General features: G+C 42.9%; 1 protein-coding gene across 7 annotated transcripts in view; it reads left to right on the forward strand.

Annotated features, from left to right (window-relative positions):
• The window catches only part of RIPOR2 (RHO family interacting cell polarization regulator 2), a 107,917-nt gene extending 83,551 nt beyond the window's left edge, over positions 1-24,366 (forward strand). For 4 of the 7 annotated variants that reach the window (XM_072924452.1, XM_072924454.1, XM_012571875.5 and 1 more), the window contains exons 9-23: positions 1,481-1,524; positions 2,761-2,886; positions 4,264-4,412; positions 5,491-5,620; positions 6,159-6,305; positions 7,690-8,379; positions 11,002-11,186; positions 12,934-13,102; positions 14,559-14,694; positions 15,533-15,694; positions 16,677-16,835; positions 17,855-18,057; positions 19,510-19,593; positions 21,517-21,607; positions 22,742-23,688. In XM_072924452.1, the coding sequence (XP_072780553.1) occupies positions 1,481-1,524; positions 2,761-2,886; positions 4,264-4,412; positions 5,491-5,620; positions 6,159-6,305; positions 7,690-8,379; positions 11,002-11,186; positions 12,934-13,102; positions 14,559-14,694; positions 15,533-15,694; positions 16,677-16,835; positions 17,855-18,057; positions 19,510-19,593; positions 21,517-21,607; positions 22,742-22,842 (2,576 nt within the window). In that variant the 3' untranslated portion in view covers positions 22,843-23,688. Of the gene's footprint in view, positions 1-1,480; positions 1,525-2,760; positions 2,887-4,263; positions 4,413-5,490; positions 5,621-6,158; positions 6,306-7,689; positions 8,380-11,001; positions 11,187-11,547; positions 11,619-12,933; positions 13,103-14,558; positions 14,695-15,532; positions 15,695-16,676; positions 16,836-17,854; positions 18,058-19,509; positions 19,594-21,516; positions 21,608-22,741 lie in introns of all 7 variants that reach the window. The other 3 variants (XM_030265877.4, XM_030265876.4, XM_072924453.1) reach the window with 2 other exon arrangements.

Raw genomic sequence — 24,366 nt, forward strand, 5'->3', positions numbered from 1 at the left:
GACCTAAACATTCATATGGAGTTTTTATTAGCTGGAGTTTCCTCACCCAACCACCCCATTCACTGGGAAAAAGTGATTTATTTTCCTTACATGGTGATGTGTCCCAGGAGAGATCAAATTCACCTCTAAAAGCATGCCTCAGGAGAGAGAAGCAGTGGTGGAGTACTAGTAATCTTAAATTATTAATAAACAGTAAAGAAATTAGAAAGGAATTGGTAATATGAGCTCTATGAAAGGCCCTCTCTGTTCTGCTGAACACTAAGATGAGCAAAGAAAACCATTTTCTGGTCAAAGAAATGGAAGAGGCAGATAAGCAGATCACGGTGACAGTCCATGACTGCATGCAGGGATTGAGTTGCTCCTACAGTACAACAAGCAGGACGAATTCATCCCTGCAAATACAGCCAGCACTAGGGCTCCTCACACTTGCCATGATTTTCACGCACCCCTGTGTGTTCCATTGCTCTGCCACAGACTTTGTATGTGGCCTCAAGATGGTTTCTTTGGGCACTGCAACACTAGAGGCATAGATTTAGGCTCACACAGGCAAAGCTGGGTAAGTTTTTATACCAAAACAAGTGCAATGGCTACATACAGAGGGGAATCTGTGAGAAAGGAGAAGCTCCCTCTGTGGAAAAAACAGCCAGTTGAATCCTGTAGAAAAGCAGGTCAGCAGGCCAGGAGAGGGGTGGTAATTCCCCTTGGATTTCAGTGTGGAGCCTCAGGAAACTTTCATTTCATATGCACAGTGCTGATATAAAAATAGCATTGTTATGTCCTACCTTAAAAAAAACCCCAAACCAAACATAGATCGCAAGTGCTTTGCTGTGCTACTTCTCCCACTCTGGGGAAAAATGGTATTAAACTGGTATTACAGATGTCAGTCATATTTTGTGATGCACTTACTATTGAAAGACACTCAGCTATTATGGGAATGATAATATTATGGAAATGCCAAGCAGAAGGAGCCCCTGTTGCTTGCTGTGTCTCCCCGAAGATGTACTAAAAAGGAATCTGTGTTGAAGCGTGGGGCTTAGTCAGTCAGTGTTGAGCAGCACTACAGGGGGATCAGCAGCTCACCTGCACCTCACCATGGGAAGGGCTCTCATCTGAGTGTCTGAAGCCAGATGACGTCAGGAAGCTGTTTCTCCTTTTTCTATAGTTACTATAGAAAAGGAAACTTTAGGCTCTAATAGGGAAAAAAGCTGGAAGGTGTAAATATTCCATGTGCAAGAAACCACAGCCTAATGAATTCTACACAAAATAAAGAAGAAAATTAAGATGGTGGGTTGTCTTGGTTTGGAGGGTGCACAGGCAGCAGTAAGAGGGGGGATATAAACAGCAGCTGGGGGCTGCAGGAGAGTGTTGCTCTCTTCTGTCCAAGTGTGGCCCTAGGCACCCCAATGCACCCCACTTCTGGGCTCAGCCATGCCTGGCAGCCCAGGCCCTCCCACAGCCTCTCTGTGTCTTTCTTTCTCAGGTCTGGCTGGATTCGCTCGGCTTTGCCCAGGTGATCAATACGAGGTATGTTTGCATGAGTTTGTTTATTAAATAGCAAAAGAATCAAAAGGAAGGCATACCTCTGCTGCTTTTTACATCATGAGCAATAAAACCTTTTCACACCAGCACCTCAATAAACAGCTATTATTTTTCCCCCATGCGGTCTGAAAAACCTTGCATTTTCTGTATGTCTGCTTTTGTTAGGGCATCTGTCAGAAGACCTGGATTTTATATTCAAAAAACTGGGTGATGGCTATTCGAAGAACTATGTATTAGCTTTTAGAAATCTTATTTGTGACAAAAGTTCCTAATTCCCCTGGAAAAAAAGCATATGTCTCATCCCATGCATGTAGGGGAAATGGAACACATCCTTGCAAGCATCCTTTACTGAATGCATGGGCTCTACTTCATCACAGAGCTAAGTGGCAGAGAGAATAACTGAATAACCATTGCTTAAGACCCAGGGTTACCTGCTGTTAAGGCCAGTGTTATCAGGATCTCTGGTCATTGCAGGTTTCAGTAGAGATCACCAGGAGTGTGTTAATTAGGGATGGATCAAAATAAAAGCCTTCAGCTCTGCCAGAACAGAACTAACCTTGCAAGAAATTTGCAGTGGATTGATAGTGGATCCCTCCAACCAGAACTTCCTAGCTGCCTCGACCATAGATTCATTTGTTCCCACTCTCATTCTCTGTGACAATCCTGCTTCCTCTGTGGGGTCATTTAGTTGGTACAGGTCCAGCTGGCCCAAAGTGGTCTTCCAGCTCTTGATGCTTCAAATTGGGTTACTGTACTATGGATGTCATTCATTTCCATCAGACAACTAAAACCTCACAGCTGGGGAGATCTGTGATGGGGAATGGCCGAAAGCTCACCTGCCTGGAAAGGCAGAAGATCCAGCAAGTTGTAGATGTTAGGATAGACCACGGGTGCTTTCATCCTGCCCTCCCATATCTCCCTTGCCCTGCCGCTTTCCCTGTAAATTGAATTAAATGCCTTGCAGCTTTGTTATGAGTCATCAAGATACATGAAGTTAAAAACTTGGGTGAGGGGTCCACTACTGAGAGGAGCAATTAGGAGAGCTGAGAGATAGAGATCCTTCAGTCGATTTTTCCTTCTAACTCGATGGGAAGTGGAAGGGCAGCACCTACACCACCTAACTCTTTCAACTTTTCCCAGACCCTTTGCCCAGTTCCGCTTCTGATATTTGTGCATTGTGAGAGCAGATTTCTCAAGAAAATAAGGACTTTTGTTTTTTAGATTTTCATGCGTTACGGTCGCCAGCGCTGGAAACTGAAAGGCAAGATAGAAGTGAATGGCAAGCAAAGCTGGGATGGAGAAGAGATGGTTTTCCTCCCTCTCATTGTTGGACTGATCTCCATTAAGGTATCCACGTTAACTCCTTTGCCTGAAAGCAAGACAGGAGTCAAGAACCTGCCTTCTCATGTGCCATCAGCAAAAATACAGAAGCAGATCATTAAACTCTTTAGAAATGAGACATATTTAGTATTTCTGACACATCTACTAAAGTGCTGTAGTATGGTCCAGTTTAGATACTAATCAGTTTGTGAGAGCTGTGGGAGAGATTTCCTTCCCAAACTGGAGTCTTTCCATCTCTGTGCAATCTCTCCATTGCCCCTAGCATCCCAACACAGTTTTCTTCTGGCTGGAAGTCCATATGCTTTCTTTCCAACAAGACTTCAACCTAAAGATACCCATTCTCTGACCTCTGTCTAGCAATTGCTGCTAGGAACCATTCCAGATGTCCCTGGTTAGGAAGCTTAAACAGAAGAATGTTTTGAAAGTCTTAGGGAAAATGGCCCACTTAGACATTGCAAAGACTTTATGAAAAAAATGCAGGTGATTACAAAACTCACAACCAAAATAATCCCAGACACATGAGACAGTAGGTTTTCAATTAGAGGCAAGTTGTGACACATAGTGAATCAGTCTCCTCAGTCTAACCCACAGGTTTAAGGTAGAAAGTTAGGAGAGAACCCCTTTTTATAGCACACAAGAATCCCAGTATTATTAAGGTTAATGTGTATATTCTCTTCCCTTTTTGGACTCTGTCCAAATACTTTCACATAAAAGGCTCAGGAACTGACTTTCAAGCAAGCAGCCAAAGGCTGGTTTGTGTAGGAGCTGCATATAGAACTGTCACTCTGAATTCCCAGGCAAATATATCGCTACATATGAATAGTGCTCTATTCCTGCTGTAACAACGTACATTGAGGTGGTTCCTCAACAGTAGATCTGTGGAAGTCCTCACCAAAGGCTATCCTTGGTGCAAACTATTACATGGCTTCAGAGCTACAAGAGAGAAATACCTGGAAGAGAGTTCTTCTGGGAATTATTAATTAGGCAAGTTACATCAGGAGATTCCCAGTCAGGAATTTGTCAACTGCTGAGACACTCTACGGCCTCCCTCTTTCACTCTTCCCTTGGGCTCTGGTTGTCATTAGTGCAAAAGATCAAATACAAGACTAGACAGCCCCTTGGTCTGAGACACTGGCTGTCCTCTTCTGACTCCTGTAAAAAACACAAAGAAAACATGGAATCATGATCATATGCAACTATGCATTTCCTAAAAACAAAACCACCACCAAACCCTACATTTTTTCCTTAAGTAATGCAACAGACAATCGCATTTTAGAAGCTTTTTGGCAAGGGGGCCAGGCCAGACAATCAAAACTATTATCTTGGGATTAAGAATTGCAATGCCTTTTGTGGTCCTAAGTATCTTGTTCTTGTCTCTTACAGGTCACAGAAGTTAAAGGGCTTGCTACTCATATCCTTGTGGGAAGTGTAACCTGTGAGACAAAAGACCTGTTTGCAGCTCGGCCTCAGGTGGTTGCAGTAGACATTAATGATCTTGGCACGGTAAAGCTGAACCTCGAGATCACCTGGTAGTAAGTAGAACTCATTGGTCAGTTGGTCAATCAATCAATCAATCAATCAACAATCAATCAGCTGTAAAACTTCAACCAAAGAAAAATGGTTCATCCATGTGGGTTGCTCTCTCCATATTTTTCCCTGCTGAGGAAGATTGTGAAGGAACTGTGGCCCGAGTTTGGTGTATGAGAAACAGTTCATGGTCAGCCACAGTTTGCCTGCTTTTCCTGGGGTAAAGAGGGTTGTGCCTAATTTCAGCTGTTAAATTAAGTTTGGTATGTATTGACAGTACAAGGTATGGGAACTGCTTAGTAATGACAGATCTCAGAATTGCCTTAAGCTTCTTTCAGGGCTTAAAAATGGGATATAACCGAGTGCTTATATGCATATGTATATATTATATATATTTATAATTTTAATATATATATATTATATTTTTAAAAAATCATTTTATGGATTTACACTAGCATAACAAAGCTCAGGAGCTGGCCCATCTTGAAATGCTGGCTTTTAAGGGCTTCATACACCGGAAGAGTGATGGGAATCTCTTGGTGTTTTCTATTCACATTGGTCAGCATAGGTGAGCTGGTAGCCTTAGGATACAAACCCTATTCTCACTGCATTTTTATGAAATAAGTAAATGTCATTTCTGAAGAAGCACTGATGCATTTAACTTTTTACAATCATGTGTGCTGTTTCTTGTAATGCAATAAACATGAAGCCAGCAATAACACCTCCTGGTTTCCTTTATAATGCAACAGCTCTATTAATAGTTGAGCACCTTTCTCATTAGTATGTGTGACACTTGGCAACTCAAATGCAAGAATACTTTTCATGTGAGAAGAATAACATCAGACTACACTGCATAAATGATTTCTGAGGGAACACTTTTATCAGAACCGAAAACCACACTTCTGAGACTGCTGTCTAATTAACAACATTTTCTTTAAACACTTCAGTTTAAAAACTTGCTACCTCTGGGTTTTGATGTGCTAATAGACCGCCCTTTCAAAAAGGCTTTCTATGGACCTTAAAGTCCCTCTTGCTCAGCCTAACAACCTTTTATTTTCTCCCCTCTTGCTTGTGTATCCATAGCCCCTTTGATGTTGAAGACTTGACCCCATCCACAGGAAATGTGAGCAAGGCATCTGCTCTCCAGAGGAGAATGTCCATGTACAGCCAAGGCACTCCTGAAACACCAACCTTCAAGGACCACTCATTCTTTGTAAGCTCTGTTTGGCTTTGTGTTTATGTAATGAAAAACCTTAGAGTAGTCCAAACGCTGCAAACATTTCATTGCTTTACATGTCTAAGCTTTTTTTTTCCCTGGTTCCAGCAGGTTACCCTTACAAATACTTATAAAGCAAGTGCATTCCTAGCTGCTAATCCTAAAAGAAGGTGACTATGATCCTGGCATCTTTGAAACTATGTGGCCAATTAATGCATACCTATCCTTCCTGCCTGACTGCTGTGATGCTTGAATAATCTGTAAAAAATGTGTTTTCATATTGCAACAGTAGTTAAAAAACCATTATAGGATAAGTATTTTTAAGTATCCTGTGATAAAATTTGCCCCTGTACTGAAGATATTCACAGGGTGTTCCTACATTTTGCATGAATCAAATTCTGAATGCTTAATCAGGCCATCTGTACAGAGATTAACTTTACAAGTGCTGCATCCCATGCCTGTAATTTAGTGCTCTGCTACAAAGCATTCATTTAACTTGCCCTTCCTCACACCCTCTTTGCTTCAACTGTGGAAGAAATGGCTGCATCCCCTGCAAGACAGGCCAAAGTTGACAATCTTAGATGCTCTTCAAGACACTTTCTTTGACAAGCTTCGTCGCAGTCGCTCTTTTAGTGACCTGCCATCGCTCAGGCTAAGCCCAAAAGCAGGGCTAGAGCTATATGTGAGTCTTGGTTTTTGTTTGGTGAAGGATTTTTTCAGTTCCTGTGTGGCATTTCCATTCCCACGCATGCTTTTCATGTGTTGCTCTCTGTTGCAACTCGCTCATTTTGCTGACTGATTAGAGGGCAGGACATAACTGTGAGCCCATGCGGCTCGCATTAAATCAAAATTCCTCTTGGTTTCTACAGAGATAATGATCACAAGTCAACTATCTGTGGGCAGAGAGCAGGGCAGGAGTACATGCCAACAGTGTTCTTAAAAATCACCTGCTACACTGATTGACACTCTACATTTGCCTAGTAACATGACTTTCAGTTACTAAAAGCATACTGAAAGCACTTAATTTTAGAAGCTAAAAGCATACCCATGTCCAGGGAGAGAAGAAATAAACCTTTGACTATGATTATGTCTAGGGAGAAAAAGCTGCTAATAGTACTAGAAAAAAAAATTTCAAGTTTTGGACTATTAAACCTTAAGCTTAACAACATGTGGATGCCTACAGTTCTTTCCAGCAAATTGTCAGCAAAATAGTAGTTGCCTTCCATCTGTGCCATGCACTTCTGTGAGCTGGCCACATAACAAAGCAAGGTCTGTAGGTTAGATAGGCAGGTTGTGACTCCTATAGTGATTTCCCCCCATATGTCAGTCAGAGATGAACATATATATATATATCTGCCCTGATAAGTTGGGGGTCTGCATAGGTTGGTTTTGCTTCTTAAATGATCTGTGTCCTGCTCAATACACCACCAATTTTGCTGACTCATTTCAGCAGAAACTCATGTTGGACAGGGTATAGTTCTAGGTCAACAATTGTTACAGACATGCATGACACATGCAGGATACTGGATAAAAATAAATAGCACAGTACTATCACCACTTAACCACCATGACATTAGAGAAACTTTTGGAGCAAATTGTGTTACATTTTACGGATTGCTACTTTAGAAGTCAGAAAATAAGTAAACAGAAGTCTGTAATGAGTAGGAAAACGCAGAGAAGGTGGCTTATGTACAATTCAATTAAAAAGAGCCAAGGTACAGGAACTAGAGCAGTGCACTGGAAATGCTGTTTGAGAGAACAGAGTAGGGTGAGCATGAGAACATGGTAGGGTGAGCAGAATTCATTACTCTCTCTGGAGATCATTTCCTAGAGCTCTTCATTTAGCAGAGACATGCAGAGCCCAGGTTCTCCTGAAGTTTTCATGGTGAAATTGAGGAGCTGTGCCAGATGAAAGTGGAAGTTTGATTTGAAATATTTTTTCCATCTCTCAAGTCTTGAATGCTTTAATCTTTTTCCTTGCCTTTTTTTTTCCTGGGCACATGCTGTTATTTTTTTCCTCTTTCCAATGCTGCATGAAAAACATTTTCTCCCTATTATCTTTTCAGTCAAATTTGCCAGATGATGTCTTTGAAAATGGGACAGCGGCCACTGAGAAGCGGCCTCTCTCCTTCACTTTTGGTGACCTGCCTTACGAAGACGCCGTGCCCCCTGCCAACTCAGCAGAGTCCTCGTCTGCTCATGTCAGCTCCAGCCCTGACATCACTGCAGCCCCCACCCAGCACCGAGCCCTGGAGTCCTCCCAGAGCTCAAGCCTGGACTGCAGCAGCAGCGACTCCCGCAGAGACTCTGTTGCTGAGCCAAAGGAGCTGCCGTCCCTCGGAGAGGGAGCGGTGGCTGAGAACAAGAACATCCCAAGGGCAGCTCCTGAAGTTTGCCAAAAGATCTCTGATGCTGGGAGCGATCGTGTCTTTGTAGAAACGAGTGTCCCGGTGTCTCTCCTGCAGGACACGGATGAAGGTTCAGAGCTCAAGCCTGTGGAGCTGGATACCTATGAGGGCAACATCACAAAGCAGCTGGTCAAAAGGCTTACATCAGCAGAGACACCCCTGACCCCAGAGAGGCTGCCGTGTGAGGGATCCATTAGTGGGGAATCAGAAGGATATAAGTCTTATCTCGATGGAAGCATTGAGGAAGCCTTGCAAGGGCTTCTCTTAGCTCTTGAGCCACATAAAGAGCAGTATAAAGAGTTTCAGGACCTGGATCAAGAAGTGATGCATCTAGATGACATCCTAAAAGTGAGTACATTTTCAGAAAATGCTACCCTAAAGAAAATCTGAGCAGGTAGAATGTCCTTGCCTGCCTCGCAACCATCAAAGTAGACTTTCTGGAGAATAGTAAACTTCCCTGGTAGCAGTAGATTTGCTCCTGCTTGGAGCATCCTTTGATAATGTTGCATTTTTAAATTTTTGTCAGCAATGTGCTTATCATAGCCTTGTGTCCTCAAGCAACAGATCTTTTATCAAAACCTGGGGGAAAGAGAAAAAGGTGCTATGACAGCAGGGTAATTAAATTATACCCTTCTCTGAATGCTTTGTGAACTATTGTGAATCACCTCTTGTGAACCCATTGTTTGTGACATACTGGGGATCAAATATAGCCAAACTTCTGCCTTTGAAATCTATGAGTCACATCCTCAGTGGGTGTACTTTAGCATGCTGCCCCTGAACTCCATAGAGCTGTGGAAAACTACACTAGCTGAGGATCAGGCCTTGTAGCCATAGAAGCTGAATTTTCTAAATTGCCAAAGGGATTTAGAAGCACAAGTGTCACTGAAGTCCCCATGTCACCTAGGCATGGTCTTTTCCTTTTTCCCTCATCCATTTTTCATAATGAGAGACATCCTGTCATTACATCAAGATGCAGAGAATAATATTAAAAATCAGAAGAAAAGGCGTTTGCATGTGTGTTGTTAATATGTTTACTGTGGGTCACTGTTACTAGTGTCTCCCCCATGAATAACAACTCATGACACATTATTCTGCAAACAATATTGTATGGGAAATAATCATTTCAAATGCTTCATATTCATATGCAAGTTGGTCTGCTGGTCATTTAAGCCTCATAATTCAAAAACTTGGCTGAGGAAGAAGGGAATAATTTATTCTTCTGCATTATCTTTTTACAAAGAAACTTTGTTAACCTCCTTATTTCCATTTTATGGTACTTTCCCAAGTTAAGTGCTTTTTTTGACAGCCTGCAGCCCCCATTCTTTGCATTATTTATTCCTAGAGAAGTTCAAAAAGGGAAAGGTATCATTACTATTATTTTCTAACTTGGTACAAGAGGTCAGCTATCCAAAGGGCAAAGAGACAATGGAGACTGTTTATTTAGGCTGCTTTGATCAGAAGTTACAAACAGACAGACATGGGATGGAGGCTGAGAGGACGGACATGTGCAGGCAGGATTCCTGCACACTCGAGATGGACACCTCTTCAGATCTGTTGAAGTCTGGATGTCACCTATTGATCAGTTTGCATACTGGCACTCACCATCACTAGCAACCATGCAGAAAAGGGCTGCATGGGCTCCTCATGCAGAAGGGTTGAGCTGAAATCCAGATGTGGATGAAGAAACCTCTCTTGGCCATATTGGATGAGCAGAGAAAATGGCCCACATGTTACTGTTTGCATTTGCTTGAAGAAGCTACACTACCAAGCTCTGAAGGAAATGTAGGCTGAATCCATTTGTGCTGGACGAGAAGAAGGATACAGCTCATCCTTGTCACAGATGTGTTGGGAAGTATGTTTGATCAGCTATTGACTGTATAGTCAGTTTAAGGACTCAAACATCCTAGGTGCAAATGTGTGACCATTAGTATTGTGTGCAAACAAATTACAAACAGATCTCCAGCTCCCTTCAGCTCTAGAGCAGCTGGTGCTGGATCTGAGCTCCTCAGAGGCCAATGCATTTTTCTGTGAGCTGAGACAAAGTCATGGATCCTGCTTGGGACTGGAGGATGTGGCCTGTGTAATGGCACCGGTGGCTCATGACTGTTTCTGATCAAATAATCACATGGTGTGAAAGATGTTGAAGTCATTGCACCAACCACTGGAGATGATCCCTCAAGTTACATCTGATCCTTCAGAGTGACTCTGGAAGCAATTGTGTGGACACATGTGGATTAATTGCCACATGGGGCCAGAATATTTCATACTTCCTACAGCAACAGCAAGGTTTACTTTGCATTTCTTCCCTGCAGTGAGGTGGGGATGGTTTCCCCCCTCTCGCTAGCACTGTTAATATCTGAGTTACAATACTGCCTTTTTCTGTCACCGAGGAATCTGATGCCTTATTGGCTTTTCCTTGATAATCCATTTGGCTTCAAAGGCCACAAAACTCCTCTCATTCCATTAATAAATGTGCAGCTATGGGATGAAATTCATTCCTGGCTAAGGTCTGTTAGAGTAACGTCTGGAATAAATCAGGTAGTGCCATTGGATATGTATAAATTGGCTTCTGTAGCTAGAACAGCAATTAAGGAATGTGCCTTCCCCTTTCAACTTCCATTGCATTAATTCCCATCATTCATTTTGGAAAATGCCGAGAGCTGCGAAACTTGGATTCAAGAAGTACTTCTCATTTCTATAAAATGTGTTGAATTTTGCCTTTGAGGGTTTTCCTCTGGGGAAGAGAGTGGGTAGCATGAGGAGGGGAGCAGGAATGAAAGGCTTTTCCCCAGTTCTCAGGCTTTGATTGTATATGCTATGAATATGAAGGCTTGAAATGAAACACCCAATAAAATGAAGTTTTAAAAATAAAATGAAGAATTTGAAGTTTTAAGCTTTATAATTTTTTTTCTTATCTTTCTTGTAGTAGCTAATACCTGGGGTTTTCATTGGTTCGTTCTGCCTTTGCAGTGCAAGCCAGCAGTAAGCCGAAGCAGGTCCTCCAGTTTAAGTCTAACAGTTGAAAGTGCTTTAGAAAGCTTTGATTTCCTGAACACCTCTGACTTTGATGATGAGGATGGTGGTGGTGTGGAGGTTTGTAATGGTGGAGGAGGTGCAGACTCAGTATTTTCAGATACTGAGATTGAGAAGAATAGGTAAGTTTGTAGTACCTGCCAGCTGTGCTTACGCCAAACTGACACCCTGGCTCTTTGTCACTAACAGGGGATCCTGGTGCACAATTTATTCAAGGAAGACTGACTAATCCTTGATGAGTTTTAGGGTCAGAGGGCTCCCCATGGCTGCTGCATACAAAATCTTTCATTTCCAGGACCATTTTTTTCCTCTGTTCAAATATATGCAATCTGTCCTCCAAAGGAGAAGGGTAAAAATTAAATTAGGCTGACACCAATACTGGCAGAGCCTCTTCCTTGACATAGGTTTGGACCTGGCTTTCCTTGGATGTAATTACTAATTCCTCTATGGTTTTTCCCCCCTCCCTTTGTCTTTTCTCTCTAGCCGAATGAGTCTTTGCAGTGGATTAATCTTGTCAGTAACAATAACACAGGGCCAGATTTAAGCAGCATGATGTAGGTTGCCTTTGGAATGTAAGAGTGGTGACTGGTACTCTGTTCATGGCCCTGCGTGTTACCTGCCCTTCTTTCATCACTTTTGGTCTTTCTGAGGAAAAAAAAAAAAAAAAAAAAAGAAAAACAAAAAAGCTGTGGTGTTGTGCCGTGGCCTGCCATTGTTGTGTGACTTTAAGATGCTGTGCTTCAATCATTAGATCTTAAAAGCATGTTTGCCTCCTTTGAGCTGACACGATGCCCAGCAGGCACGTAAGCGGCACTAGAGCTGGAAAAAAAGAAAGGAACACACTTCCCTCCCTGCCTGTGCTTTCCAACCAGGGAGCTATACTACTCATAGCTTGCTTAAAGCAATTTGAGTGCAACGAGCAACCACCATGCAGTTCCCATCATCTCATGTCCTCATTTGAGAATAAGACTTGGTGGGAAAAAAAATTGGGAAATTGTGTTGCTTGCTAAACTGGCACTCTGACCTCAGTCCAGTATGTGCTGATTTAAGGATCTAGCTTCAACCAGTTAAAATAGAAATTAAAATTGCTTTTTTCCCCCTCTGGCTCATCCCCAGACAGTGCAGATTCCCACTTCCATTTTTAGATATGTAAGTGTGTGACTCAGTGTAAAAATTGCAAGTGTTGAAACTTCTGAACTTGCAACCAAACACACTTGCCATCTGGGGACTGACCTCAGGCTTTGCATTTAAACACAGGGAAGACCATTTGTGCAGCAAGACAATATTGGAAATAATAAACACATTAAGACTAGCTCTACACTCTTGCAGAAACAATTGGCAAAGTAAGCTGTGCACATTGTGTCTAAAACTGCATATGAAAACATCACGTCTCTTACTTCAGCAGTGGTTTTCCTTTCCTTCTGCAATGAGCCTTAAATTTGACAGCAGGAGGACTCTGAAAGCACAGAGCTGTTCTAGCAGCTCAGTGCTTGGGAAGGTACAAATTGTCACGGTTCTTAATCCAGAGTGACTGGGCAGGTGATTCATCACAGATGGGAGAAAGCTGTCACCACCAAGGGAAGTAACCACGACAAATCTTGTTGTTGAGGGCATCACATCACTCAAGGCAGGCCAGTGAGAGGACAGGCCTTTCCCCTAGATGGGCATGTCCCTCCTGTACCCAGGCAGGGCAGCCCTGCTCCTGTGTGATGTGATGTGCCCATCACCAGGTTTCTGTGCGCTTTCAGCTCTTCTGCCGTGTTCTTTGCTCATCACCTTGTGTGTGAGTGGGTTTGTGGGTGTGGGTGTGTGTCTGTTGTGGCAGCTGCCAGCCCTGCACTGACCTCCTCCTCCCTCCCTCCTCCCCAGTTACAGGACAGAACACCCAGAAGCCAGAGGCCACCTGAGCGAAGCTCTCACCGAGGACACGGGCGTGGGCACCAGCGTGGCTGGCAGCCCTCTGCCCCTGACCACAGGCAACGACAGCCTCGATATAACCATAGTTAAGCACTTGCAGTATTGCACCCAGCTCATTCAGGTACCAGCCCAGCCTCATTTGGGACATTTATTTTAAAATCATTCCTGCCTGCAGCATGGGTACGAGCAGGCTGGCAGGGTCAGCCCTGCTCCTGCAAGGCACTGGGAGCACAGGGCTGGGACAGACACCATGCTGGGGTTGGATGGTGGCACCCTGACCCCAGCCAGAGGTGCCTTCATCGTTTCCATCCTGGTCTGTTTCAGAGCAGACCTGGCATGGGAACTATGGGATGCTTGGTACGAGCTGCCCAGGAGGGCTGAGGAGCAGGGCAGTGGGACACAGGGGCATCCCCTGCTCTGGGTTGCAAACTCCTGCTGGCTTTGCTGGGGGGTCCTCAGGGGAGTCAGTTCCCAGTTAAAGCAGCCTGTGTCTTCAGAGGTGAAACAGGAACCCTGTCTCCACTGTTTAACTGAGCCCCAGATGAGCCTACAGATTCAAGAGCAGAGATGAATTTTTGCATAAGAGATTCTGTCTGCAACAGGCACAGTGAAGGCAGCATGAGACAGCCCCTCTGAGGCATCAAAATTGTCACTTCATGCTCACAACTAGAGGGTTTTTCTGTAGGTTTTTTTTTTCAGAGCCCATGCACAGCAAATGTGAATTTAAACATCCAATAAGTGAGGTCATCAGGGTTTTCCTGACAAATCAAAACATACTGCAACTTCCTCTTCACAATTATTTTACTCTTCCATCTTAGATATAATTAGCTTTATTTTCCCAAAGGCTCATTGAAGACATAGAGAGTGAGCCTGATTCCAGCGCCCTTTGTGCTGAGCTAGAAACTCTGCTGTCTCACAACTATGAGAAAAAGGGAGATTTTTTTGGTTTCAATATAAGAGTATACAGTAAATATGCAGCTGAGTGAGGTGAACTTGAACCACATCCACACACAAAACAGATTTCATATGAACATTGTTTATGTAGACTGCTGAAGAATATACAGATATCAGCAGCAGGGAGTATTAGCAAGGATTAATTAATTAATAAAATTAATAAAGGCACCAAAGTAATTGATCAAAGCTGAAATGGAGTGGAGAAAGAGCAGCCTGTGGTCTTCCTCTATGCAGGGTTGTCCTGAAAGTCTATGGCCCATGTTGTGTGAAAGCCAGACTAATATTCTTGCCTGGCTCTAAGTCTTATGGTGATGGGTTTCTTTAGCTTTGTGGAGTGTGTAAATCAGAAATTACTTTTCTGATTTACAAATGGCTACTTGGACACTCAGGTGTCTGGATAGGGATGTAGATATTGAAGGTACAAGCAATGATGCTTATCAACTAGGACCAAAAAATATCCAACGACAAAAAATTCTTTAAATTAAGGAGATCCTGTGGTTTGAGGCAATGAAATTTGTCATTGCACTTCAGGTGTTTTGGAGTTCTTTTTTTTTTTTTTCTGAGGCTGGGTTTCTTTTTGGTTCAATGACTCCTTTTTTTCTCTTCCCATTTGTCTTCACCAGCAAATTGTGTTCTGCAGTAAAACACCATTTGTTACAAGAGACCTCCTGGATAAGCTGTCCAGGCAGATCCTTGTGATGGAGAATATTGCGGAGATCAGCACTGAGAACTTGGGAAACATCACCTCTCTTACTGATGGTAAGAAACAGCTTTCCTTCTGACAAGGATTTGCCTGGGCATGTGTGTCTGCTGAAATAACTGCTGTGCAGAGCTCACCAGCAGTGTAGGAAAGGCCACTGTAGTAAGGGCTGGCTCAGGGTCACCAGGAGGTGCAGCAGTCAAGGCAGGTGTCACCTACATCTGTCCTCAGCACTGGTATCCAGAAATATGCAAGTGAGAAGAGAGAGGACATCTTACACAGCTTGATGTGCAGAAGATGGACAGATGTCATTGGTGTTATGGGGTGGGGATACTCCCACCTCTGAAGACCCAAATTTTTCTTCCACCTTTCTTTGCTGAGGAAAGGCAGGATTGGCATTACAATATCAGAGGCATAATACAACTTCTTGAACATTTCATTTTTAATTATCTCTATGGAGAACTTCTTAGTTATTTTTCTTTTAGCATCTGTTTTAATACTTGGAAGGGTTTGACAAACACATAGTTACCCTCATGTACACTCTGGCAGGATAGGTAAACATTACAAGGTGTATTTACTATATCAGAAAGTTGAGGCAAAAACTGAGTGACTTACTTGAAGCCAAAGTGTAGTGCTAGGACAGGGACCAAACTTGTGCAGACCATTTGTGGTGTTCCCCTAGTATTTTGTGCTATTTAAAAGGAAGAGGCATCAATGCTGAGAACTGGATCAGGAGTAAATTTTCTCACATTACCATGGGAAACAGAAAAAACACATTACAAACCTGGGGTGAAGGTAATGGCTCAGGGAGACCCCCCTGAGACCCATTGTTACCTTCTTTTCAAAGCTGCTGCTTCCAGCATGGCTTTGTTTCATCATTCATTTTGTCTTCCCCAGCAATTCCAGAGTTCCACAAGAAGCTGTCACTGCTGGCTTTCTGGATGAAGTGTACTGGCCCTTCAGGAGTGTATCACACCTCTGCAGACAAGATGATGAAGCAGTTGGATATCAATTTTGCCACCACTGTGAATGAGGAGTGTCCAGGACTTGCAGAAACAGGTACAAACTGCTGCAAAAAAAATGTGGCAGCCATCAAAATGGACAACAGTTGTGTAGTGAACTTTGTTTTCCATCCCTTTGGAGATCTGTTTGGCCACAGTTCCAAGATCTCAGTTGAAACCTAATGCTATAACTCTTCAAACATTTTTGGCCCCAATAATGAAAAAAAAAAAAAAAAAAAGTGAGGTTAACAGAAAATAAAATACTATTTATGAGCTATTATGGTTTATGAGCTAACCAGAAAGGAAGTCTATTACCAAATGCAGATTTGTAAGAGATTCAGTGAGTCAGGAACCCTTGCACTTAATTTTGTGTATCTATATAATTCCCATACCCCATTACAGTGCACTGGGATGAAATTAATCCACATTCCAGTGAGTTTGTCTGAGCACAGGTTCTTATCTTGCATGGGATGTAGCACATCTCAAACTCCAGCTATACTGACTAGCTCTCCCTTGGACAGAATGGGGATGGAGGCTGATTTGCCCAGGTGTGGCCACCTGCACTGGATGCCTGCACAGGGCAGTGTTCTCCTTCCTGCTCCCTGCTACAGCTCTCACAGGCAGTGCCTCAGACTAGCTTTCTGCATGCCACACTAGTGCAGGAACATGAAAAATAGCAAAGCCAAATCCTGCCTCAGTGGCACTGTGGGGATGTAGCAGGCAGTGCATATGGAGAGGGGTTTACAATTCAGGATATTGTTTAGGTAGAAATGATGCTCTGTTGATTGCACAGGAAGCTGCACTAGCCATCTGTAAACTGGCAGAGGTTCATCCTTACAAAGATATTCTCTGACAATGAGTCCCAGACAGGGAGAAGGCCTGTCCAGCTTCTAACCTAACCACAGCTGAGTTTAAAAACATTGGGAAGTATCTGGCCTTGCAGATGAAGTTCTTTCTTTCCAGTTTTGAAGTGGACTGCATAATTTTGCCAGCAGCTTTTGCTCTCACTAACCTGTTCCTTTGTCCATGGCTGCCTGCAGTCTTCAGGATCCTGGTATCTCAGATCCTGGACCGGACGGAGCCTGTCCTCTACTCCAGCATGTCCTCCGAGACCATCACTGTCTTTCAGTATTACAATTACTTTGCCAGCCACAGTGTCAATGACCTTGGAAGCTATTTGCTGCAGCTCGCAAAAGAAGGTAGGGTGTAAAAATTCTGCTGGCTGGTTAGGGAGTACCTCCCTGTCTTTCTGAGTTCAGCCCTGAGGCTGGTTTTACAAAAGAGACAAAGAAGTGTCCTGGCTATTGAGTGAATGCCCCTGAACTGTTGTACTGTCAAGGGAAAGGAGCTGATGCAGATAGACTCTCAGTCATTCCTATTTCCATATTCAAATGGGAAAAAACTGTTTTAGAAAGCACTGTTTTTCAGGGAATGGCTGATGGTGGTGGGCTGAGCCCAAGTTCAGGGAAGTTTTCTGTGCCTACAGTTTGGATGATGTCTTGGTCTTTCACGACCTGTTATGGAGACAACTTCTGAAGTGCTGAGCAATTCTCAGGGACCAAGGCACCACAGCACCTCAGGGTTTTGCAGGCCCTGCCACCAAGAGCTAAAGAGAGAAGCAGATGCTGCACAAAGTGTACTGAACTGCAGTCCCTGGCAAGCCAAGTTTTCTTCTCTATTTGAGATGGAGTTTGAGGAACCTTGCCTAATTTTCCTTTTTATCTGGGCAAACGAGGGAGCTTTTGCTCAAAAGCCTGGAAGCAAAATGGTATTTCAACTCACCTCTGAAACATATTAGCCCTAGCTCTTGTTGGCAGACATCAGTCTATCCAGGAAGAGCTCTCACAAAGATGCTCTGAAAGTCAGTACACTAGCCAGGATATTTGGTTTCAATGCTAGAGTGAGAATTCACATCTTCCAGCACAAAGCAGAGATTTTTGGCAGGTGTTCCTTTAGCTCTGGGTAGGCCTAAGTGCTGCACTTTGGCCCATCTACTCATCTCCTCACTTGAAGAAGGTCTGAGAAACTGGCCCAGCTTAAAGCCCAGACAATTCCCCATGCAGACATGCAAACACACTGACGTGCTGCATTTGCTCAGATGGGAGTATTTTCATATCCTCAGTGTGTGTAACATAAATCAACAATTGCTAGTGGGAAAAGGATCAATCCAAAGTACTGAGAGGATAAAGTAACATGGATCTTTTTCTTCCACTTCCAGCATCTGTGGTTCAGGTGCTGCAGTCAGTGAAAGATGGAAAACTGCAGCAAAATGTGTCCAAAATAAACTCCAATAACCTTCCACCACAGCAGGAAGTTTTAAGAGCTTTGGCTTTACTTCTCAATGAAAATAAAAATGAAGTCAGTGAGACTGTGGCATCACTTCTGACAGCAACTGCAGAAAACAGGCACTTCAGGGAGAAGGTAAGTGGCAGAAAATCACCTGTTGCACAAGAGACCTGTGTCATCATGACTTTTTTCTACCTGTATATCTCAAATATCTGTGCATATAAAATAACTGATCAAAGCTTGATTTAAAGTCCAGAGGGATAGCCTGTCTAATTTTTCTGCACATGTGCAGGTCTGTTTCCATCTTTATGCCAGTCTGCTTCTACCTGTCATTACACTAAACAGGTACCAATCAAAACTGCAAATACTTACTAAGCACTGTGCTCTCCAGCTATCTTCCACTCTTCAGCATTTCTGCTACCCTGTCTCAGACTTGGCTTCAGTCCAAGGCTTCAAGGTAACAGTCCCCAGCATCACCCACATGCAAAGACCTAGGTCTCAGATTTTTTTTTCCCCAAAGGAGTTTGCCAGCTATGGGACTTCCCACCATTTCCAAAGGGGATGGACCGCCTTGGGCAAGCACAGCTCAGCTATGAGAATTAAGATTTAAGTCTATCTCTGATATCAAATGTAACAAACAGGGCCAGGTTAAACACAGAAATTAAATAGAGGGGAGAAGGAGGAGGAAGAAGAAATTAGAGACTGGTTCCTGCCCTTTCATGGCAGACCTTTCCCTACTATCCATCTTGTTCTCTGTCAGGAAAGAGCAAAAGAAAAAGCAGCTGGAAGAGGATGAGTGGCAGAAGGAAGGCAGAGGGAAGAGAAAAAGTCTTTGCTTCTCCTGTCTATCAATCCAGTCCCCTTTTTGCTCCCACTTCATCTTCCATTTTTGCGGCCTTTTGGTATTTCATACCATCCTTCTCCCATCCCCAGTTTCCTGGTGGCAGCATCTCAAGGCAAATATAACCTTCTCCTGGAACAGGCAGCATGTGTAGCTGATACCTGGTCCACTGCCTGCAGGAGGGACCAAGGAGTGCCTTCTGTGGGGGTATTATGCAGCCTTATGCTGCAGATGAATTCACTGTACAGCTGAGTGTTGCTGAGATTTGCTGCTCTGTAGTAGCTACTAATTTCTAAGGTCAAGCAGCAAACTGGTCTAGCAGCAGCTCATGCTGACATAGTAATCATTATTTTAAGTCTCCCTGGGGTCTATACCAATGACTTCATTATTATCCCTACATTAAAGAGACCATCACAAGGGCCACCTCTTGAGGTATTAGACTCCAAGGCCCATTCAAAGCTCTTTGGTGATACATGGTGAAAGGCCTTCCAAGATGCCAGATAGTGCATCTCACTTTAACATGAACTTCTCCTCCCCAAAAGCTGGCCTGAGACTGCTGATCTGTGACCAGTGGTCTGGCCTGGACCTGCTGTAGGGAGTTATCCCACCCTGTGCCATCCCACATGCTCACTGTCAGGGAGGCAGGCTGCAATTGCTCTCTCTTTAACAAGGTAGCAATACCTCCATGCTCCACCCTTCTCTATGGAGGCACAGACATTTTCAATGCTATTCTTATCTGTTTTCAGGCCTTGATTTATTACTGTGAAGCACTAACCCAGCCCAACCTCCAGCTGCAGAAAGCAGCTTGCTTGGCTCTAAGATACCTCAAGGTAAGAGACAAGGAATACATTGTGGTGCTTGGCTTTGCTTTATAGAAAGGACATCTGATAGGTACAAACAACAAAAGAGAAATTGCAGTAACAACAGCAGTAGTGTTTTTGTTTTGGGCTGCTGTGCTCCATCCTTTTTCAGATAAAGGGAATGGTTTAGAACCTTCTAAACCACAAACACCTGGGCTCTGTCACCTTGGCAAAGTCATATCTTTTGCATAACATCTTTTCCTCCCCCTCATATTGACTTCAGGAGACTCAGTTCCACATCACAGAGAAAAAAAAAAAAAAGTTAATCTGTAAACTACTGACTGAGAAGGATAAAAAAAAAGCTTTCCCAGAATAAAATGAGCTCTAATGCATGTGGCCTGCAGTAGCAGAAAGGAGAGATCACATCTTGTTTTGTGACAAATAACTGGTACATCTGGGCACTATAGCTTCAGCTAACATCTGGTACCATCTTTGCACTCCAGCCTCTGACAGGATGTGAAAATGCATTTTTGTTTTGGTTGTATAGAGCCATGGGAGATAGCAGCCATCCAAGCCTGGCTGGCATGGGACACTGGGGCAAAAAATGTGTTTTATGAGACAGATGCACTTTAGACTGACTTTCTCCCTCTAATCTATCCCCTGGAAGGCAGCTCTAAACTGTAACTTCATCCCAGTCACAACTGATGCCATCTAACACATAATCCAGTATTGTTTAAATATGAAAAACCTTTCCCTTAAATGAGAAGCTAGCAGGCATCCCTGAGAGGCAATGCTGAGGGACATTATATCTCTGCTGCCTGGGGGTGCAGTGGGGTTTTTGATTGCTCAGGAAAACTCAGACTAGGAACCAGTGGTGGGAACTGGAGCTAGATAAGCTTAACTTGAACAGTGTGGCTTCCGTGAGTCTTGAATAGTGAGAATGGCTGGGGAAAAAAGCTATTGAGGAAAAGTATCATCATTTGGAATCTTCAATGAAAAAGCTGAAACTGGAAATGATCACTTCAGAGATGTGAATGTTACAATGGGTAGGTGGCTGTGGATGGGGTAATCCAGGGGCAGTTTAATCCACAATCAGTTGCACAAGGGCCCACTGAATCTCTGAGGGGTTTTTCAGATGGCAGCAAGCTCTGTTTGCTGTGGCCCCATCACTGACAAGCATTTGAGCTGCAGTCACCCGTGCAGCCTTACCCTGAGTCATGCACAAGTGGCCACACTGAAGACAAGTGGTGAGATTTAATGGCTCTGGCAGCAAAGCCCTCATTCAGAGCATGCAGACCAGACCTTGTGCCCCATGGATTGATGGATTGACAGGGCTCATACAAATACTGACTCTGTGGCTCAGTGTCTCTTCCAGGTGTCACTGGGGCAGTACCTGCCCTTCCTTTCACTCATCTCTCTTGTAGTATTAAATAGCCAACCAGAGGCACTATGACAGCTGCTCTCCCAAAAGACCTGACATTTTTGTATCACGGAACAGGATTATTCCTTGCTTTCTTCCCAAAATAGGAGAGGCAAGGCAGAAGTCTGCAAATATTGGTGAGCAGAGGCTTGTCATGCTTTATAGGAAACCCATTTTCTAGACACCTGTCTCCTGTTCATTTCCCTGCTGTACCCTTACCTTGGTATTTTATGGCCTTGGTCCACAGCCCATCACCTATCCTACAGTCAGAAGTGGCAGACATAGCTGGTCTGGCAGACTTATGTATGTAGTGTATAGAATACGGAAACTGGAAAGGGCCCATGCCAGCAGCAGAAAATACACCTCCTCCAAATGCTTCCCCTCAGGGAAACCCCATTCCTCCTGTCTCCACCAAAGCCCTTTTCTTGGAGTGGGAATGACAGTGCAGAGGATGGTTACTATTTGCATGCAAGGTTGTGGAAAAACCCGTGTGTCCTGCATGGTGCTAATGCAGTTCTCTTTGCACTTCCCAGGCTACTGAGAGCATTAAAATGCTGGTCACGCTCTGCCAGTCTGACAATGAAGAGATTAGAAAAGTGGCATCTGAAACCCTGCTCTCCCTTGGTGAGTTGCCTAGTTTAGAGCAGTATTTAATTTTATTTTTTAACAGAGCAGCATGTGAGACACCTGAGCTATGTAAATGTGAGACTGTAAATTGAAAGAAAACTTTACGGAGTGACTTAAACAAGTCAGAAAATACATATTCTTAAAAATCATTCATTTTGAAAATGAGCCAAAAAGAGAGAAATTGAATTGTGTGAGTCTGGAGGGGGAAGTAGTAAAAAGGATAGCAAAGGAGAAGTTGAGAAACAGAAATAATTGATAATTAATCTGCACAGTTTCTGAGCACCAGTACTTCAGTGGCATGGAAAAATTGTGTTTTTCTGGCCTTTCAGCTAGGTATGAATTTCTACTCCATGGGGAATGTATCCTTGTGTTATTTTAATTATGCAAACCCTTCAAATATGCTCTCTTCCATTCACCACTTCAGCAGGAATTCAGACTGCTATTGGACATGCTATTGCTTAGGTTATAAAACAACTAGCCCAGTGACACTTGAAAACTCTGATTGTTCTTCCATTCTTCTAGACAACATACAGAGACCATTTTTGGTTCCTAATTGCCAGTTCAACACATTAGGCTCAATGCTATCTTCATGAAAGTGCATATAGACAGCAGTAGCTAAGGAAAAAGGGGTTGAAAGACACAACAATATTTAGCAAACATATTGCTTCCTTATTTTCAGCAGATTAGAAGTAATGATGTGGATAGACTCACTTATTTAAAGTGCCAGGAAGTGGGAGGTGCATAAACTTTAAATTTTCCAAGGTTGAAGTGGATAAATATCATTTACCTCAAGTACATCACAGCAGCAGCTGAGACCTTGACAAGCACACTAGGTCATTCAGTACAAGTGTGCAGATACTGTCACCTCATCATACAAGCCACATCTGCTTCTGTTTGGCTTTAGATAACCAAACAAGCTACATGGGAAATTAAAAAAAATAATAATTTGAACATACAGAGCATGTTGAACTTTTCCAAATAATTTCTGAAATTACTTCTAACAAGATAAAGTTTAAGAAGGGGTAGGAGTTGCTGGCCAATCAGAACCTTCTAACAGCAGAGAATCCAGTATTTTAAATGTTCTAGGGCAATTACATAATACATTATTATGCTTTATCATTTTGCACTCAGGTGAAGATGGGAGACTGGCATATGAACAGCTGGACAAATTTCCCCGGGAATTTGTTAAAGTTGGAAGCCGCCGTGGAACTGAAGCTGCCACAGCTTTTTAGATGGAAAAATACCTGCTAACATTTAACAGGCATTAAAGTAGGATGGAGCTGCACTTCAGTGTGGGGAACAAAAGGAAGACTTTAAAGAATTCTATGAGAATGTTCCAAAATGTAGCAATTTACAGACTTCTTCAAGAAAAGCAAAATCTAAAATCCAGCTTAAGGGATTCCTATTGGCTCCTTGTTGCAGCTCATGATGGAACAGTTGGATCCTGAGGAACAATACTTTCTTGACTGATTCTAAACAAATAATGTAATTGCAGTTATTCAGCCTCAATAGACTTCTGTGAGGTTTTTAGAATTTGGCATCTCCATATATTTTCCTATTACACTTACTTCCTTGAAGTTGTTGTGAGAGCTTGAGATGTGTGATACTGTATCTAACAAGGACACTCAGGAGGCCACCTGAGCAGGCATGCAAAGTTTTCCCTTGAATCCCAAATGCTGCCATGCAGTGTGCCCAGCAACACTCCAGTGGCAGGGAACGCTGCTCAGCTTTCTCAGTTGTGTCTTGGTAATGAAATACAGGGAAAGTTCTGCAAGTTTTGCCTGGAGAAACAGCATGATGTGAACCCTGGGAGGCGTCACTTTGGTGACTCATTCTAAATGCCTACACTGGTCTTTTATTCCCTTCTCTTGCCCTCCAGCAGCAAACCATGATTAATCCAGCGATTTCTGAGGGGGATCAAACAATCATGTAGGTTTCTGAAAGCTAAATGAAAAGGTAAAGTGCATTTATTTATTCTGAGAAGAAGGAGTAAATACTGCTAATTGCACGAGTCCCCAAAACCATTTTGTCCTGCAAGTTGCAGGCAGGATTGGATTTTGTACATTCTAATTAGAGGAGCATAGTTTCTATAGAGTGATTTCAATATAAAGAACAGAACAAACTCAAGTGCACCTTGGAGGCAGTAATAAACAGAGGGGGAAGTGGATGCACCTCCCCTCCCTGCACTGCAAGGTTGAAAAACAGAGAGTACTTCAAACTGTTGATTACAAGCCTTAAGTTAACAGAGGTGAATAGAATTTAACAGAAGAGTGTTCCTGTACTGTGTTCATTATGCATGAAATGCTATTTAGATGTCAATTGAAGTATCCAAATTTGCATAGACAACATAGAAAATATTGCATACAGTTCACATCAAGAGGAAACCTTGTGAGCCAAACACTTTGGCAGGCAGGGGTCATTTGTTTTGGTTTTTTTTACTGTGAATGTTAGAAGAATGTACATATCTGTATATTTATAAATATATATATTCTTCCTTTAATTAAAGAAGTACATTTTGTACAGTGCAAAATGCTTACTTGTTTACTGAGGGATATAAACTCTTTTTGCAGAAGGTGAAATAGCCATGTTATGGTTTTTATACTACACCAGCCCCATCAGTTGAATTCTTTCATGGTGTCCTTTTGTATCTACTTGTTTTTTTTTTAATTTTTTTCTTTTAGTTTTGTGGCATTTGTACTCGCCCTATTTCCTATCACATTTAAGTTATAATAAAGATTATTTTTAATTACTGAGCA

Source organism: Taeniopygia guttata, chromosome 2 (assembly GCF_048771995.1).
Source record: "Taeniopygia guttata chromosome 2, bTaeGut7.mat, whole genome shotgun sequence".
Lineage (NCBI taxonomy): Eukaryota > Metazoa > Chordata > Aves > Passeriformes > Estrildidae > Taeniopygia > Taeniopygia guttata.